The sequence below is a fragment of the Pseudoliparis swirei genome, chromosome 17 (assembly GCF_029220125.1).
Source record: "Pseudoliparis swirei isolate HS2019 ecotype Mariana Trench chromosome 17, NWPU_hadal_v1, whole genome shotgun sequence".
In the NCBI taxonomy this organism is placed as follows: domain Eukaryota; kingdom Metazoa; phylum Chordata; class Actinopteri; order Perciformes; family Liparidae; genus Pseudoliparis; species Pseudoliparis swirei.
Genome location: NC_079404.1, coordinates 7,113,290 through 7,127,139, shown reverse-complemented (window position 1 = coordinate 7,127,139; position 13,850 = coordinate 7,113,290). Strand labels below are relative to the sequence as shown.

The following is a 13,850-nucleotide window of genomic DNA, read 5'->3' as shown; positions in this document are numbered from 1 at the left end:
GATCCGTCTCGCAGCGTTGGTGGTTGCAGTGGGTTCATAGTGTAACCTTCAGCTCGAACACCCGTCACAGATAAAACCACAAGCTCTGACAAGTGGGCTGTGTATATTTCTTCTCAGAGCCCCATTTAAGTGCAACATTCTTTTCTTTCTTTTCATATTCGTCCTGAGCAATCCATTCCAACATCACAATTGCATCAGCTCGCGCATGTCTTTCCAGTGGGCATGAAATCGGCACAACAGCTGGGCTGTCAGAAGGTGTCATTTCGGCTAAAGAAAACGGAGGTAACTGGCTGCGAAGGCTTTCAGAGGATCCTCCTGACACACTGCCACCTCCCCTGCCGCTCTGCTATGAACTGCTGAACTCCAGATGGGGCCGACTCTTTCACTTCTTAAAGATTCACCTCTGCCATTGTGCGCTTGACCTTTTAAGGCTGAGAGGTGTGGCCGCTACTGCACAAAGACTTAGGAGCAGTTTTGGGATTTGAGGGAGCAGGCGATTGACAAACGACTTTTCCGGCTTTGCCAGTTGACAGCGTTGGCAGCCCGTCAACAGAGAGAATGCAATATCATGTGTCATAAATTACTAGTCCACACAAAGTGACACAAGGCAGTGTAAGTCAAGTTGTTCTGACAGCTCCTTCAGCTGCCACGCAGAGAGCACGTCTGTCAGGAGAACTGCACACACTGAAGACACGTGCCACGCTTTCCCCCACAGGTGGAAATATTATAAACAAAACTAAATATACACACCAACAAGATCCATTTATCAAAAGTGTCAAATGTGTGCAAGGCCCTATATTGGCCCCAAGCAAATATAGGATACTGTTTCTCTGAAGTCTGTTTCAGATAAACAGGGACTATTTCTTTATAGAATAACGGATGGGGAAAATGTTTGAATATTTTTTTTTTAGAGATGCCTTTAAGATTAATTGGAGTATAAAAATATATAACAGTTGAGAGACATTTGTTTACATCAGTTAGATCTACAAGACAAACCTGGGACAGGACTGTGAGAAGAAAAGGCAGAAAGGCAGCCGGCTGATATCCAGCAGTGATAAACAACAGCACCGAACCAAAGAAATCCTGTGATGTGAAAAAAGTATTTGTTCTATGTGAAAGGCCTACTCTCCAGAGACAGAGGGTGGTATTTTTGAGAAGTAAATATAAGAAGTGAGAGTTACATTTGTAATATATGGAAGAATATTTGCCGAATGTGGGGCAACGTTTGCCCCGTGTGTCTCTGATTACATTTGCATTTAATGGTGACCAGTTGTGATTAAATGAGTTTCAGCGCGGAAAGATGTACTGTAGGTGTGAAGGAGAGGATAAGATATACTCTGCTGACTGGAGCTGAATAAGACAGAAGTGAGCAAAGTAATTTTCTTTGCAATAAGAGCTCAGATACACAGCTCCAGCGTGATTGTGATGGCTTGAAAGGAAAATCTCTAGGGCGAAGACAAACACTGCAAACTGTGTCTGGTGAAACATTCTCTTGTAGTCGGTGGTAAATGTAGATTTAACATCAGCAAGGATTTTAGAAATACTACGATCTTGAGTCCAAGTCCCACAACTCACCGTTCCCCTCAAAAAGGACATTTAAAAAAATTTGTATCAAAGAATATAAACTGAAACCTCCAAATTCCCAGAAAAGTGTAGAGGACACGACTTCAGTGTCCCCTATGGTATACATGTCCCTGTTTGATATATAGTTAAATGGATCGTAACCAACTGTAACTTTAAAGGGCCACAGCATTTGTTGAACCAATTTACTTTAACTGGTAAATACATTCCCAAAAATGCATTCAGGTCAAGAGTCTGATTTAGTGGCCTCTAGCGATGTGGTTGCTGATTGTGAACTTGGTGTGTCGAGCCAAAGCAAATCTCAAGGACTGCATTTTTTCATCTACGTGATATTTAAAAAGTCAGGGACATCTTGTCTCAAATAGATGCAGAAAAGCTGGTTCACGCGTTCGTTACTTCTAGACTAGATTACTGCAACTCCTTATTATCAGGCTGCTCTAATAAGTCTCTTAAGTCCCTCCAGTTGATCCAGAATGCTGCAGCTCGTGTTCTCACTAAAACTAAGAAATGAGACCACGTTACCCCTGTATTAGTTGCTCTGCTCTGGCTCCCTGGAAAATCAAGAATCCCATTTAAAATTCTTCTCCTCACCTACAAAGCCTTGATTGGTGATGCTCCATCATATCTTAAGGATCTTCTAGTACCATATTGCCCCACTAGAGAGCTGCGCTCACTAAATGCGGGACTACTTGTAGTTCCTAGAGTCTTAAAACGTAGGATGGGAGCCAGAGCCTTTAGTCATCAAGCTCCTCTTTTATGGAACCAGCTTCCACCTTCAGTCCGGGAGGCAGACACAGTCACCTCATTTAAGAGTAGACTAATCACGTTCCTCTTTGATAGAGCTTATAGTTAGGGCTGAATCAGGTTTGCCCTGGTCCAGCCCCTAGATATGCTGCTATAAGCTTATAGGCATTTTAGGATACACTGAGCACCTATCTCCTCTTCTCTCTCTACTTATGGATGCATTTTCATCTCTCCATTGCACATTATTAACTCTGCTTCCTCCCCGGAGTCCTTTTGACTTCACGTCTCATAGGGTCCATTTGACCTGGCTGAGTCTGATGCCATGGCCCTGCTGACGCCCCGCCCACTCCTCCTCTCTACCTCCATCTGCCTGATGGATCATGGGGGTCTGGATCGCAGTCCATGCTGACTACCAATAGTGAATTGAGCCGGTAGGAGAACTACAGTTACCTTTAGAAAAACACAGTGACCAAAATCTAGCGCCAGTGTTTGGTTTGTCCATTCTGGACTACTGCAGAAACATGGCGGCGCATGAAGACGCTCCATATTCAGCTATCAACGGCACACAACGATTCTTAGTTTCTGGAAAATATACACTCAATAAATCATACTTATTAACATGATATTGCTAAATATGGACCGTTAAGTCTAAGGGCCTGAGCACTGTAGTGTACAGCATCCTGCTGCGTATGAAAATGCGCAGTGAACCAAAACACTGAGCTGAAACGGTCGGAAATGTCAGTCGTGATGTCAAATTTCCATGAGCAATCATTGGTATGGTCCTTTAAACAACACAGGCAGTGTTTCTTAAGTGGAGAGGACAGAGGCAGGATGTGGTGCTGACGTGGTGGAAAGTCCAGAGTGAAAGCCAAGTGGGACCTCGGGCAACGCACAACACGCTCCAGTTAACTGGAGTTCACCACAGGTTAAGTGGGCAATAACTTAACAATATAAACTTCTGAGATATGTGTACAGTCCGGAAAGATAACTTCACACTATCTGACAACTCACGTGTATCCTCAACTGTCATTTTGATTTTGATGTCTGCTGGGTGGGCGATAGTTTTGTCTTTTTACAGCAAGGCTGACTCCTAAAACACACGGAGCAGAACGAAGCCCGGCTGCACGGAGAGTAACCGTTTGCTCCGACCCCGGGGACTTCGGAGGAGACACTCTGATGCTGTGCTCCAGACTGGGGAGTCCATTTTACTCCGGGCTACATGGTCCAGGCCACTGACTAGTGCACTGCTTCAGTGCCCACACTGCTCTCAGAGGAAGTGACCTCAATACATCCAATAACTCTGCTCGCACAAGCGCGACAGCTGTGGAAGATTGGAAACATACCAGGTTTCTTATCTCAGATTCAGCTCAAATGAGAGAATAGATTGTTTTGGTGGTGTAAATGTCAAGGGAAGAATGACTCAAAGTGTTCTCATGCAGTTGATATCCAAATGACATCTTCAAAGGAAAATAAATAAATATTCAGCTGGCAACTGTGATTGAGGAAGATAGATAAAATGTAATCATAATAAATAGTATATCACATGTAGCAACCAAACGGGGCACTTCTTTATCTTGGACATGAAATGAAATACCAGTATGAGGGTGAACATGCAGACGAAAACTGAGAATATACAATATAGATACAGTTTTAATCCTTTTTGCTGCTAGCAACAAGCTATTGAATATAACGAAGCATTTAGCTTCCCTCAGAGGGCCAAAAGATTAGTTAATGCGTTTTTTTAATTACTGGAGATCCTGAATAAAACCTCCAATGATCCAAAAGGAATATCAGGGTTCCAAAAATACTGTGTGATCTTTAAAGGCCTGGAACCAAAGAGGATAAGATGATGCTGTCTGCAGCTATCCTGAAAGCTGCTGTCACCACCAGATGCTTTATAGGGAGTCGGTGAGCTAGAGCAGGACTGATAACACAGACACTATACAGGTTGTTCAATCTACATGAAGGCAGATCATCTGCCTATGGCCTCAATCCACAGGCACAAAGCACATTGTAGCTTTGTAGTGCGGTGACTGAACATCCTGAGCCACAGGAGCTGATTGGTGCTGATGATATGGGCCTCTGGGACTGTGGGCACCACGGCCAGGTGATTGTGTGGGATCCTGCATTCGGCACTTGTTACTGTTGTTTCCACAGAGATGCTAATCATCAAGCATGCGCTGGAGGCATAATTAAATGTCACACAGCTCCCTCGGTTTTTGGCCCTCTCACTCTGTGCCCCCCCCCCCCCCCCACACACACACACACGCACACACGAAGGCGGAGGTAGCCTGCAGTCTGTAGCAGGAACACAGAGCCACAACTCCCCCTACAGGTCACACCCCAAAAGACAACAACAAGCAGGTCAGTGTGCAAACTGTGTGTTGTTCTAATATCCCAACAACATTATACAATGAAGAAAAGACGCATACCTCTTTGTGTTTGTATTTGAAAACGTTATTACTGGAAACGTATTAATGTGTGATTTAAATGAGGTTGAGGGTTAAATCTCAACTTCAATTTGTATTCTTCTGTCAATTACTTCGAGTTGAGCTGACCTTCCTGTCATTACCTTCGCATTGAAAATGCGGAAGGTTATGTTTTGATCGCCGTGTATTTATTTGTATGCGTGTTATTCGCATAAGTCCAAAAGTATTAAACCGAATCGCATGATATTTGGTGGGATGATTGGTTGTTATCCGGGAACCATTTGATTAGATTTTGGGATCGATCGGGTTAAAGGTCAAGGTCATGAAAAGGTCAACATCTTCTTTTTACCATAGCACGGTCAATTTGTATCCAATTGGCATGCAACTAATGCCACAATGTTCATAATTCAATGCCCAATGTTGTGATATGCGAAGGTATGCGCTCTACCGAGTGCCCATTCTAGTTTGACTTGTTACCAACCCCAAAAGATCTGCCCACAGTCAATCTTTTAGATGTGAGGATACGAATTTTCTAGAATGATGAAAAAGAAGAGGAAATATACTTTCACAGAAACCTTTGTTTGCAAGCTTTGAACAGTGAGCACAAGTAGATTGCAGAAATAATTTAATATTTGTAATGTATACATATTTGTCAGTATGTTCATAATGTGAAATGTATCATTACTCAGTTTCCCCTTGATCAAGATATCCATTTAGATTTTAATACAACACACGAGGGCAGTGTTGCCCTCTCATTTCTTTCACTGACATTGATGATGTTCCGTGTTTTGATGAATATAACTAGGGCAACTATAGTGTAATAACTCAGGCCAAACATATAGTGTTCGTTTTGGGAAAAGTGAAGCTAGACATTTTGAAGAAATTACCATCGAACATATATTTGCACTGAGGCTCAGTTTGGGATGGTGTGAATAAAACGATATCAACATGTATGGGACATGATATGAAACCCATGATTTGTCTTTCTTTCGGTTATCTGCGAGGGATCGAGTTAGTGAGGCAAGAGTCTCAGGAGGGTTTTAAAATAATCTGGTTTTATTGACTCGTACGTAACAACAGGAAATAGTAATTAACTTCTGGACCCAATTGTATTTGTATAGCCTCATATCACACATCACACATTTGCCTCAGGGGCTTTTACAATCTGAGGCAAAAAAAAGAAAAGAAAACCTTTTACATCTTGCTAAGCATGTTGTTTTTTTGCCGTGGGGAACCATAATGTTTCTGAATACGACGGAAAGGTTGCAATGTAACACCATTTTAAAGACATTTGACAATTTCCCATATTGAATAAAATGTTAAATCTGGACACGGAAGGCACGTGATTAAAATACACACAAAAGACAGATGTGATTTACTGTAAAAGTTACCTTTTCAGAATAAAAATGATTAAATCGTGTTCCATCCCGATTCTGAATCTCATAATAATAGGTACCCTTATTAGGTTGCTCATTAATTAATTGCATAGCTCATGATTTGACCTCATGACTGCCAACTCCAACAATACCAACACCTGTTGCCCTCGTCTTTAAACCGCGCCGCTCTTCATACATCGCTAGTCGGATTAGACGATGTATGAGTTTCAACTCGTAACACGTTGATACAAGAAAGCTATTTAGGATATTTAACCCTTGTGTTGCCTTCGGGTCATTTTGACCCGATTCAATATTTAACCCTCCTGTCGCCTTCGGGTCAATTTGACCCGATTCAATGTTTAATGTCGGTGTTCTTTCGGGAGTCAACAAACAAACATAAAGTACCTCACACTTAAACTTGGAAAACAATATTAATTCTAATAATTTTCTGGAGATTTTAATAGCTGGGGTCATATTGACCTCAAGGGTAAAATATGTTAGTAAATATAAAGGTAACAGGAGGGTTAAACATTGAATCGGGTCATATTGACCCGAAGGCGACAGGAGGGTGAAACATTGAATCGGGTCAAATTGACCCGAAGGCAACACAAGGGTTAAAAGACCGTGGTTGACGTTAATTAACTAACGACAACAAGTAGCATTTACGCTTTCTCCTGGACCTTGCGAAGTGCTTCGTTGGAATCTCACGATACCCAATTAGCCACAACAATTCATAACATCATATTCATATGAGAGTAGATTTAAATCATTTGCTAAAACCACAGACACCAGCACACAGAGCTCAACATAATAATTCCTTGTGATAATCATAAGGTTGCATTTTTTTGGTGCTCATTTTGTGCGTTGAACGGCTTTGCACACTCCTCCAGTTTCGCCTTCACTTCACTCGCCTCGGGTCGTTCTTCTGGCTTCACATGCAGCATTAACTTCATGATATGGTTCTGCAAACATTTTTTACAAAATTTCATTGAGATCTTTGTATTAACAATAATAAATGCTGTCATACTGCAATATTGCTGTAGAAAACAATGTAATATGTTCTGCTATATATTTTAGAGAGCAGCAGTCCTGTGGCAAGTAAATCAGTTTGGATAATTAGAACGTTGGAATTTACCTCTTGGGGAAAATCCTGCGGAAAGTCTTTGGGGAGATTCTGACATCTGGCATTGCTCAAAATCTGGTATTCATGAAGTGATAATTGAATAAAAGAAAGTGTTAGTTAGCCTGGGACATAGTAATAATTACAATGATAGTCTGTTGAATGTTACACACAAATACAATAAAAACAGTGTAATAATGTTACGCTCTGTTTATGAAGGACTCACCAATGCTCTTTCGTGGCCACTAGAGACTTTAAAAAAGAGTTCCAAGAAGATCAACCCCAGAGCAAATATATCCACTTTCCGGTCGTAGTTCTTCTTAACCTTTTGTGATAGGATGTAAAACACAGTATAGATATCATTTCATTATTCATCATGACAGATTATCTATTTATGCTCTATAGGCAAATGAAGTTTCAGCTTTCAGCTCAGTAGTAACTGCTTGAATTTGAACTTGAATCTTCAAATAAATGTATTAATGTATGTATTTGATGTAAGTCTGCAACTTTTAGCTGCTCGAGAGGCCACAGTCCTCTGTAGAGCAATCTCATGCTGCATTCTAAGCCTGCCAACTTTCGATCCAATCAAATGTGAAGGATTTGGTTTCCGTGGGACTTTAAAACAAAAATGCAATAGAATTCAAAGTGAAAGACCATCTCACTTGTTCAGGGGCCATGTAAGATAGGGTTCCACTATCCTTTGTTCTTTCAATCAAATCACCACCATCGTCATCATCTTTGGTGACCAGACCAAAGTCTCCAATCTTCACTTCTCCACCCAGACCGAACAGGATGTTCTCAGGCTTTCCAATGAAACACAAACACACACAATTAAACAAATGAAAGGCAACAAACCAAAAACGCACCTGTGTTTGAAACCAGCATAAAATCCAAACATTCAGCCTGTGGCTTTCATTGGCAGCGCTGTTAATGCTCATCCAGTTGATCGCTTGTCGGTACAGACTATATATATAAATATATATTATCCTTTCAAATAAAAAATAAATGTATATTCTATGTTATGTTTGATTCTTCCCTGTAGAACTTATTCCTTATTATTGTCAATTATTATTTATTCATTTGATAATTATTCGTTTGATTGTATGTTCCGAGGTTTCAAAACCTGAGGTTTGTTAAATACTGCTGAGAGCTTCCATCCTACCAGGAATAATATTCTGGTAGGGGAATTATTGAATACTGACCATAACAGATGGCAAAACTGTTATTATAAAGATTAAATACATAACGAATCAAAAGCATACACACATTTATGAGACAAAAACATATTAAACGTCCTGCCTGAATGACCTCGTCAATGAAAGCCACCACCTATGTGACTCTTGCCTGCTGTCTCCACATCAGTGCAGAGGAATACATATTAGAGAATGTTGTACAAAAGTACAATAAGTAAAATAAGCAGAAAAGTCTCTTAGTTACTTAACTGGCGAGCAGCAGCATAATTCTACCAACTTGGGGTTTGTTGGGTTAGGATCTAGCCTAATACATAGAATATGGTAAGTAGTGATGAGGGGCAAAGGTGTAGTATGGGGTGCTGCTACATTGTACGAGTGAATACCAGAACAATATACTGGTTCTGTTATCTGCCATCTGACCAGCTTCACTACCCCTTCCTTTTTTAATCAGGTTCACCTGGTCCAGCCCCTAGATCTGCTGCTATAGGCTTATAGGCTGCTGGGGGACGTTTTAGGATACACTGAGCACCTCTCTCCCCTTCTCTCTCTACTTATGAATGGATTTTAACCGCTGGCTGGGCCTCGTCAGGGTAAACAGGACGACGTATCAGATACTTAAACACCTAAAGTTATACACAGGTAACGTCCATATAGGCTTCACTTCAAACATACTGTAGTGGCCATTTGCCGTACGAAATCAAACAAAACTATCAATCAAACCGCCACTGATGCACCGGGGGTTTCGGTATTGACGCATGCAAAAGAAAGTAATGTCCATTTCTGCCTGTTAGTATTCTGATAATTTATTTCTTAAACTAACAAAAAAGAACAAACAAAATGTTGACACTTCCTCTCTGTGCTGTGGTAAAAAACCATTGGCCACCCTGGTGCATGCTGGTCCTGTGCCTACCCACCTCTACATATAACCACAGGTGCCCAGTGTTACCCAATCAGTGAACCTAAAACTAAATATATGAAACTAAACTACAATTATCATAAGAAACAACTAACATATCAAAATATAACCTACATAAGCAATAAATAATCAATATTACTTTACAATAAAACCTAAATACAAATGTCAAATTAAATAGCTCCAACACATACATACGTGGGTATGTTGCACACTGGATAAACTGCAGTCTGGTCTCACCTTAAGGTCCCTGTGGATGTGCTTCTGGGAGTGAATATATTCGACTCCACTGAGTATCTGCTGAGCAATGCTTCGGCCTTCTTCTCTTCTCTTGGAGACTTGCAGAGACTCTTTGTTCTTCTCTTCAATCCACTCTTTAAGTGTCTTTGTGTCACATAACTCCAGCTGAATATAGAGATAATTAGCCGATGAATTACTTGGAGGCCTACAAAAGAAAGGACAAAGAAAAAAATGTAATCACTCTCCTTTAAAGTGGCAACGGTTTTTTTCTTCCTTTAGCCGATCATTATGAAGTAAACGTTGATTGCGCAATGTAATGTAATGCATTTAGATCGGTTCGCTTCACTTTCACTTCGCAAGTCTGTCTGCCATTGGGTACGATCTCCAGGGAAACTTAACCCGTCAAATAAAAAATAACCCCTATGACAGAGGATGCAAAAGAGGCGAGGAGGGAGAGGGTTAAAAACAAGAGTGAACCTTGGACGAGCATTGACTCACTGGAAAATGCTTAAGGGAAAAGTTGTCTATGTCGAACTTGAAATTTTTTTAACTTGAAATAAAAAGTGAAGACTGAAGGTAAGTGCATGAGACTCACGGCAAAGAGCTGTAACCAGCTGAACTGCCAGTTGATTCAGAATCCCCCTGGTACTCTGAATCCTCCTTCCAAGAATTGTAGTATCTGACGATATTATGGTGGAGGAGGTCTGATAATGTCCCCACCTCTCGAAGAGATGTCCTGATCCATAAGTGAATACAAAATAAAGAGTCATTAACAAAGTAATTAGCAGGAATGAAATACCTAGATTATGCTAAATACTAAATATGAAGGGTTGTTTGGTAGTTTTTCCTGATCCGATGTGAGGTTTTGGGACAGGGATGTCTATGTATACAGATTGTAAAGCACTCTGAGGCAATTTTGTAATTTGTGAAAATGGGCTATACAAATAAACTGAATTGAATTGAATAAATACGGTACAATGCACACTGGAGCCATACAACTTTATACTTACTCTTCATAGCGGACAACCTTTACAGCAAAATCCTTCTCCTCCAATTTATGTCTTGCTTTGTAAACATGACCATAGGCTCCTCTGCCAAGACGCTTGATGGTATCAAAGTCTGAAGTAAACCTGCAGAGATTAACGCTATATATAGGCAAAAGGTTTAATAAAAACATTTAGCTTCTTCTTGATTGTACAACATTTATTGTGAGAGAAGTTTAAGACCATAACAGCATATAAAACACATGCTGCAGTGCAAATGAATGTTGTTTCTTTCATACCTTGACTGGATGGATGTTTCATTCTGACTATTTCCAGTACTCTGGTCTTTGACCTTAGAGAATACAGGAATAAACGGATTAAAAAGTTTTTCTCGCTCGGATTATTAAATTGTATATTCTTAAGAACTAGGACATACAATGTATCGTCTGCAACTTCAAAACAACTAAGTTGCATATCGTCTTTTATTGTGATATAAATTGCAGACCTGATCATGGGAAGAGTTGGATGAATCTGTGAATATGATTGAGCCTCCTGTTTCAACTGCTGCTGATGATGATGATGATGATGATGATGCTGGTTCATTGGACTCCCTTGAGGATTATAATATGAGACATGAGTATAGCTTTCTCGTTATATACCTCTATGACTTACTCTTAATGACAATAAGTGCCTTACATGGCGGGAACAATGGGTGGTCCGCCTTCCTCGGTTGATCTGACAGACACCTGCAATGCACAGAAAAGGTGTTTGTCATCATGTTAAGACATCATCACAGAATAAAAGACCATTTCCTGGAACTAAAATACAGAAGTACAATCACTCAAATTTAAAAAGAAAATGTCTTCCTTGATTGTTTTATGGGAAGGGTTTTCCAAAATAAAAGCATGTAGGTGGTGGTAAATATGGCCCAAAATGGTACATTTAGATTTCGACTGCGATGAAACTAACCCGAATATGACAATGATGGTGCTACATGGAACTGTTGTATTATCGCATGTACTGTATATTTGAATGATTTAAAGAAGTACAAAACATGGAATACCTTGCTGTCCCAGTCGGTCTGTTCTTGGAGAGCAGACCAAGCCTGCCGAGCTGCATTTTGTTTGGCTTTCTTGATAGTCTTACCCTCACCCACAGGGTAGTCCTTTTGGTCTATCCTTAATTTGTAGAAAAATCTGTGTTGTTTTTTGAAAAAGTGGAGGTTATTTGGATCATTATGTAAACATTTCGAATATTGTTCAAAGATGAAAATAAGTCAAGAGTTAGAACAGATTGTATCTGCAGTGTCTATTCAGAGGTTCAGGTTTAAACTTACAGATGCTTATCAGGTGTGCCACTTCTCCGATCGAAAACATATGTATGGGAGCGGTTTGTTTTCTGACAGTAGTTGTTGACAAGTCCAATAAAATTTGTCTCTGCAGAGTTGTCCTGAAAGTTCAGGCGTCTTGTCGCCTCACTGTAATAGAAAAGTAACATTTTACACTGAAGTCATGAAAATTAAACTGCACATTGTGATTTACTCACCAGATATCCGAAACATTTTGATTCAATTCCTCCTCACGTTGAGGTGATGTGGAGTTGAAACTCTCGATAGGCAAGGGCAGTGGATGACTTGGGGGGGAGTGGAGAAGAGGAAGATCTCCTGGCAGGAGCTGTGGGAGATGGAGGCATTTAAGGATAGCTTCACCATCAGGGCCGCTTATGATGTACTGCCATCCCCCAAGAATCTTAGCCAGTGGTAGGGAGAAGACCCCACATGCTCCGTCTGCCCGACTCCAGCTGCACTAAAGCGCATCCTGGTGGGCTGCAAGACCGGCCTCACTCAAGGCCGGTACACCTGGTGCTACAATGCCTTGCGGCAGTGCTGGAGAGTCGACGGATGAGCATCAATGCCCTTCCTCCATCATCTCGTAGGCCAGCAACAACATTTGTCCAGGAGGGCGGGGGCCAAGTCACTCTCACCACCTCAAGACCAGAAACTGGACAGCTAAGTGGGGCACGGGACTGGAAGATGCTGGCAGACCTAGGCCAGAAGCTCCACTTTCCATCAGAAATAGTAACAACAAATCTCGAAAGCTAAGGTCTGCCCAGTTGAAGTAGGCTGCAGAGGAATTGTAGCCACCTCAACATCCAGGCTTCTTCGAGAGATGGGAGTGCGGGGGAAGGCCCACAGGCAGGCAGTCAATGACCTTTCTAGGGAAGTCAGTGCATGGCTGTGGATAAAGAGGAAGGACTCCGCCTGGGCTGTTGGATGAGTGATGACATCTAGGAAGTGAGCCCTTGAGAAGGAGGGCCCACTTGATAACCCATAGGATGCCATCAATCATTCGACCAGCCCACAGAGTCTTGAGTATGCAGAAAGGATATTAACACCTTGTCCTACATAACAGATCGGATAGCAGTCTTAAAATAAAAAAAGGAAAATGTTTGTGATGGTTCACACAGTGGATTGTGGCCTGCTGAGTATGTGGCACCCTAAAAACAGAAAAATCTACTAGAGCTTTTGTGATAACGCTACAGTCTTCCGTCTGCAGAAACTAGTGTGCATGATTACGTACCTCTGTAGTATTACTGCCACATATCTCGTGATGTACAAGCTTGGCTGCTTCCTCCTTAGCGTCCTTCTTTGTTCTCCCAGTGGCCACTGGATACTCCTTACCACCAACCACGAACATACAGCATCTAATAAAATAAACGTTTTTATTTAATGACATTTTAAATCAGCTACAAACTACAATGCATTCAAGACTGAAGAGGCTTACTGAGTAGCACCGGTTTGTTCCAGTTTCATTGACTCCACAGGCCTGATTTCACATCTTTTCTGTTGGCTGTATTCATTCAGCCAAGACATGTACTTGGGTTGCTGAGTTATACTTGTCTGATCAGCCGTGCAGCAGAAGCTCCTGTTGTCGGTTCTGCCTGTCAGGATAAAACAAATGTACATCAAGGAGATGAGAGCTGTTATTTGGTTTTCCAAACTTTGGAATACTACATTTCACACAAACAGTGAGTCAATAAAGAGGTACAATCATCTTACATGGTTAGTTATTTCCTCAGTCAGGACACTGAGGGCATTTTCAGCTGCTTTCAGTTTGGCTTCCTTCTTGTTCTTCCCACACCTTCAGGATAAGGCTTACCACCCAGGACGGCTCTCACTGTAAATCTGAGAATAAATGATACAATTTACAAGAATATTGTAGGAGGTTGCATCACAAAGACAAGAATCTACAGGTGAGGTTGAAACTTCACT

The 13,850-nt window shown here is 41.2% G+C and overlaps 1 protein-coding gene and 1 long non-coding RNA gene across 2 annotated transcripts; one reads left to right on the top strand and one right to left on the bottom strand.

Moving 5' to 3' along the window:
* The first annotated feature begins 2,680 nt into the window (after positions 1 to 2,680).
* Positions 2,681 to 3,772, top strand: LOC130207047 (uncharacterized). The gene is made up of 3 exons (XR_008834224.1): positions 2,681 to 2,756; positions 3,123 to 3,250; positions 3,388 to 3,772. It is a non-coding gene; the product is annotated as an uncharacterized LOC130207047 (long non-coding RNA).
* Positions 3,773 to 5,788: 2,016 nt separating this feature from the next.
* LOC130207039 (interferon-induced, double-stranded RNA-activated protein kinase-like) lies at positions 5,789 to 13,457 on the bottom strand. Its single transcript, XM_056435434.1, has 15 exons — positions 13,363 to 13,457; positions 13,159 to 13,282; positions 12,125 to 12,252; positions 11,916 to 12,056; positions 11,643 to 11,775; positions 11,276 to 11,325; positions 11,085 to 11,190; positions 10,879 to 10,931; positions 10,607 to 10,726; positions 10,192 to 10,332; positions 9,597 to 9,801; positions 7,913 to 8,053; positions 7,477 to 7,575; positions 7,266 to 7,328; positions 5,789 to 7,092 (listed from the first exon to the last, which is right to left on the bottom strand). The coding sequence occupies exons 1-15, from the start codon at positions 13,449 to 13,451 to the stop codon at positions 6,958 to 6,960; spliced, it is 1,728 nt and encodes a 575-aa protein (XP_056291409.1). The 5' UTR covers positions 13,452 to 13,457; the 3' UTR covers positions 5,789 to 6,957.
* Between the last annotated feature and the right edge of the window lie 393 nt (positions 13,458 to 13,850).

Bases quoted from the DNA above. Each gene is read 5' to 3' on its own strand.
- LOC130207039 (XM_056435434.1), bottom strand. From the start codon at position 13,451: ATGTCTTGGCTGAATGAATACAGCCAACAGAAAAGATGTGAAATCAGG. The intron at 13,283-13,362 runs GTAAGCCTCTTC...TTATTTTATTAG, and splicing joins GAACAAACCGGTGCTACTCA to ATGCTGTATGTTCGTGGTTG. The intron at 7,329-7,476 runs GTGAGTCCTTCA...CATGAATACCAG, and splicing joins GTGGCCACGAAAGAGCATTG to ATTTTGAGCAATGCCAGATG.